The following is a 4696-nucleotide window of genomic DNA, read 5'->3' as shown; positions in this document are numbered from 1 at the left end:
AAAAAAAAAAACACATCATAGTAAAACCAATACCTTCTCAGCTTCGCATCGAAGCTAAAAATGTTAAGTCATCCTTTTATTATTGATGAAATATTTGAAAAAAAAAAGTTCACTCGTTGTTAACATTAATAAACTTTGCAGTTTCTTTAAAAAAACTATGAATATTATACTCCTAAAATCGGAGTTTATGAATAAAATATTTTAAATTTTTACTGGAGGTTTTTGTAAGTATGTCTGAGATGTGATAAAAATTTAATTTAAAATTTGTTTGTGTACCATAATAATATGTATTTAGATAATTATTTTTCATTATTTGGTAGATCCTGTTGTAGTATTTTTAATACACACAAAACATCCATCTCAAATCGTCTTGAAGAAATAAAATTGAATATTATTCAAAAATATTCTTATTTTAAATTGATGACAAGCAAGAGGTCGGAGGAATTCACCATCAGCCCCCTCACAATATCATCTTAATGACGATGGACAAGAAAATTTTAACGGTAACTGCATCAGGGGACTCGGATTTCACAGTTCCGGTGGTTGGGGGGGCTGCACTTACCAGGTGTCGTTTGGATCAATTGAATACACGTCAAATGTAAAACTGTTGAGACAGGCTCTTGCAGCCAACTATGGGGTTGGTACTGCAACTGCAGGAAGTGATGGTGACTAAGCCACTTCCACCGGTGAAATAACCGGGAGGCCATTGGTATCGGATAAAGTGAATTTTGGATTCGATCTGAATGCGGCCACCTCTCCAGATGCGCTAGCGAAGTCCTCCATTGTGGAGAGGCTACTGAGCACGTCTAGGGGTGGTTCACCTAAGACGGTACCCTCGAGTAAGGTACATGTGGTAATAGGCGATGCGGTGGTAGATGAGTTTGGGTAGGAAAATTTTACCCAACACTCGACATCCCCGTTATCACCTTTGAGGACACCCCAACCAGCGTGGCTGTGCCTATGCCGACGACACCTGCGCTGGTACTGACTAAGAAACCAAAGCTGGTGGCTCTTTAGACGGTTGATTTTTACAACCCTGACGGGACACCAAAGAGTGCGAAGAGTGCTATCGGCAGGGTTGAACCTTGCCAGGGAGCAGGCGGAGCATCTGGCGGTCGTGATGGGGGTGTATTCCCCGCACCGCTGTCTGTTCAGGTGATGGTTTGGTTGGGTTTGGGTTGGCCTCACAGTCGCGGACATCGAGTCGGGCGATGGTTACGTGGTAGCAAGGATTGACAACATCGACGTCTTGAGCTGCTACGCGCCGCCCAGCTTACCAATCGCCGGACTCCTCGAGTCCGTTTCCTCCTGCCACAAACCGAAGAGGTCCTGGCGCCGCGTAACGGCCACAGGGAACTCATGGTCACGAATATTAACGCCCACTACCTGGCGTGGGGAACGGCTGGCACCAATCAGCGTGGATAAGACCTGTTGAACTTGATACTATCTCTCATGCTGGTCTCGGCCAACAGGAGCTCCACCCCGACGTTCGAGGGTCACGACTAGAGCTCAGTGGTGGACGTTACACTGGTTTCCCCGTCGCTGCACCTGTATGTGACCGGTTGGTCGGTTCTCCCATACAGGCAAAACCTTATCGACCACCGGTACATCATATATATAAATGCGGCGACGGCAACCGAGTCCTGTGCAACGTGCCCCGTGCGACATTTTGTGGCGAGCGAGTGAGCTAGCGTGTCGTTCCAAGAATAGACGGCAACGCATTTGAGACGGGCTCACTGCTCACTCAATGGCCGGCGCTCGCAATACCGGTTTAGGCTGGAGCCTTGGGCTTTATGTTTTTTTTTATGTTTGTGAGTTATTTTTCCAACCCTATGAAATAGTTCTCACCCTGGGAGCCGGATAACGGGGTGACCACATCATGTTGGGAATTAGATCATAATTAATTTCGGGTTGATTCACAACATGGTGGTATGAATTATATTGCAACGTTGGCCGACATGAAATAATGCCTCACAGTATTTCCAGGGCAGCCAACAATAAGTTGACCGTGAAAAAAAAATCAGGCAAGAGGTTGATCAAGACAATAATAATATCAAATATTAGAATGCATTCTATTTTTAAACTTTCTTGTTTAATTTAGCTATAAATTATTTTTATTCTATTTGTTCATAATTATGTTTTAAGGCTATTAATAAAAAATTGATACAAGTTAGAATGTCTTAATAACAACTGTTAAAAAGTATTTCTTAATAAAATTAATTTTTTCGTCTAAAATTAGATTTATTACATTGTATTATTATTCAAATTATGATCTTTGCTACAATTTATTTCTAATCTTATGCAGGTAATAATCTATTATTAGATAAAAATATGGATGTATAAATTATTTTGAGGGTAGCTAGAAAATTTTTTTTAATTTATAGCACATAGTACTAAAACATAATAACCCTACTCCTACTACTAAACGCAAATAAATTAATTTTGTTCATCTACACAAGTGTACGCAGTTGAAATTATTGCTAGTTTCTTTATTTTGGTATGAAAAAAGAGAATTTATTAATATTGAAATAAAAATTGTATGAAAATAATTTTTTTTGTATTAAAAAATCGATTCATAAACTTTTTGAAAATGAAAATCTCAATAATACTAAATATTCAAGTGTACTTTTGTATATTTATCACTCTTTTGAATACTGAAGGAACACCTAATAAAAGAGCACACGTCGATATAATAACGAAGTTACTACATCAACCCGGATGGAAAAATATAAATGATGTCGAATATATTGTTTACAGGCGCAATGTGTATACATTGAACGATGTGATTAATAAACCTGTAACATTAAATAACTGTGACAATATTATACGTAATGCTACAAAATTCCTTGGATGTTCTTTTGGTAATGATTTACATACAATATTCTATATATTTTACAATTATCAAGAATATTGTTTCATGCTACTTAATTCCGGTAAAATTAGTGCACACAACTGTATAGTCAAAATTTTAGAAAAAATGATTGAATTTGTAACGTTAACAAAATATATGAAAGGAGCATTATATGCTATAGAAAAATATCACAAAAACCCTTTGAACACCCTAAAAAAAACTCGGTTTCCTTTAAGTGAAGTTCTTACAAATTTACAGAAAAATGAATCGTTAAAGAAATTGATTTCTTTGGAAAACAATAAGGAGTCGATTAAAACTGCGTTATTAACTATCACGAATATTTTACAAAATAGCGATTTAGAACTCAAAAAAGATTTATCATTATGTAAAATAAAACAAATAGATTTGAGTTCTTTGTGGAATTCTTGGATAAATGAATTTATAACATTAAACAGTCAAAGAAAAGACGAAGAACTTATCATTTTTCTAAGTGATAAAATGAGAAATTTATTCCAAAGGATAATCTGGAATAAGTATGTTACACTTGGATTTAAATTTGATTCGAACACATGTGAAACATTTTTACCTGCCCTATCTCCAACGAATAACAAGCAAGGTATAACTTTTTAGCAACATAAAATTTTTTTGATATTGTTTAATTGTTAACATATTTAGATATCGCAAAAAATTCTTCTACTTATTTGATACAATACACCAATGAAGAAGATTTGATGGAAAATGTACAACAAGAATGTAAGGTTTTGATGAGTCACTATTATTACTTTACTTTAATAAAATTAATTTTAAATGGATTAAACAATTGTTATTATATTTTTAGATATCGCACAAAATTCTTCTAAAAATCTGATACAACACATCAAGGAAGAAGATTTGATGGAAAATGTACAACAAGAATGTAAGGTTTTGATGAGTCACTATTATTACTTCACTTTAATAAAATTATTTTAAATGGATTAAACAATTGTTATTATATTTTTAGATATCGCACAAAATTCTTCTAAAAATCTGATACAACACATCAAGGAAGAAGATTTGATGGAAAATGTACAACAAGAATGTAAGGTTTTGATGAGTCACTATTATTACTTCACTTTAATAAAATTATTTTAAATGGATTAAACAATTGTTATTATATTTTTAGATATCGCACAAAATTCTTCTAAAAATCTGATACAACACATCAAGGAAGAAGATTTGATGGAAAATGTACAACAAGAATGTAAGGTTTTGATGAGTCACTATTATTACTTCACTTTAATAAAATTATTTTAAATGGATTAAACAATTGTTATTATATTTTTAGATATCGCACAAAATTCTTCTAAAAATCTGATACAACACATCAAGGAAGAAGATTTGATGGAAAATGTACAACAAGAATGTAAGGTTTTGATGAGTCACTATTATTACTTCACTTTAATAAAATTATTTTAAATGGATTAAACAATTGTTATTATATTTTTAGATATCGCACAAAATTCTTCTAAAAATCTGATACAACACATCAAGGAAGAAGATTTGATGGAAAATGTACAACAAGAATGTAAGGATTTGATGCGTCACTATTATACATTTTTAGCTTCGATGCGAAGCGGAGAAGGTATTAATTTTACTATGATGTGTTTTTTTTTTATGTCTGTTGCCACTTTTTCTCAGCTCTCACTGGACCGATTTCTTTCAAAAATACGTCAAAAGATCACAAATCGTATCTAGTTGAAGACATTACCCTTAAAAATTGAAAAAAATTCCCTCGTTCCCCGCAAATGGGGGAAATATCCAAAAAAATTACAAATTTAAAAATCGCTAATTTTCGAAATTTTTTCA

At 34.0% G+C, this 4696-nt stretch overlaps 1 protein-coding gene across 14 annotated transcripts in view; it reads left to right on the top strand.

Annotated features, from left to right (window-relative positions):
• Positions 1 to 2400: 2400 nt before the first annotated feature.
• Positions 2401 to 4696, top strand: part of LOC126900180 (uncharacterized) — a 3166-nt gene continuing 870 nt past the window's right edge. Inside the window, exons 1-7 of one of the 14 annotated variants that reach the window (XM_050675667.1) lie at positions 2403 to 3467; positions 3527 to 3604; positions 3690 to 3767; positions 3852 to 3929; positions 4014 to 4091; positions 4176 to 4253; positions 4338 to 4472. In XM_050675667.1, coding sequence (XP_050531624.1) covers positions 2540 to 3467; positions 3527 to 3604; positions 3690 to 3767; positions 3852 to 3929; positions 4014 to 4091; positions 4176 to 4253; positions 4338 to 4472 — 1453 coding nt within the window. In that variant the 5' untranslated portion in view covers positions 2403 to 2539. Of the gene's footprint in view, positions 3468 to 3526; positions 3605 to 3689; positions 3768 to 3851; positions 3930 to 4013; positions 4092 to 4175; positions 4254 to 4337; positions 4473 to 4696 lie in introns of all 14 variants that reach the window. The other 13 variants (XM_050675671.1, XM_050675668.1, XM_050675670.1 and 10 more) reach the window with 13 other exon arrangements.

The sequence above is a fragment of the Daktulosphaira vitifoliae genome, unplaced genomic scaffold (assembly GCF_025091365.1).
Source record: "Daktulosphaira vitifoliae isolate Bord-2020 unplaced genomic scaffold, ASM2509136v1 Scaffold_3, whole genome shotgun sequence".
Lineage (NCBI taxonomy): Eukaryota > Metazoa > Arthropoda > Insecta > Hemiptera > Phylloxeridae > Daktulosphaira > Daktulosphaira vitifoliae.
The sequence above is the reverse complement of the archived record's forward strand: the minus strand, read 5'-3'. Positions and strand labels throughout refer to the sequence as shown.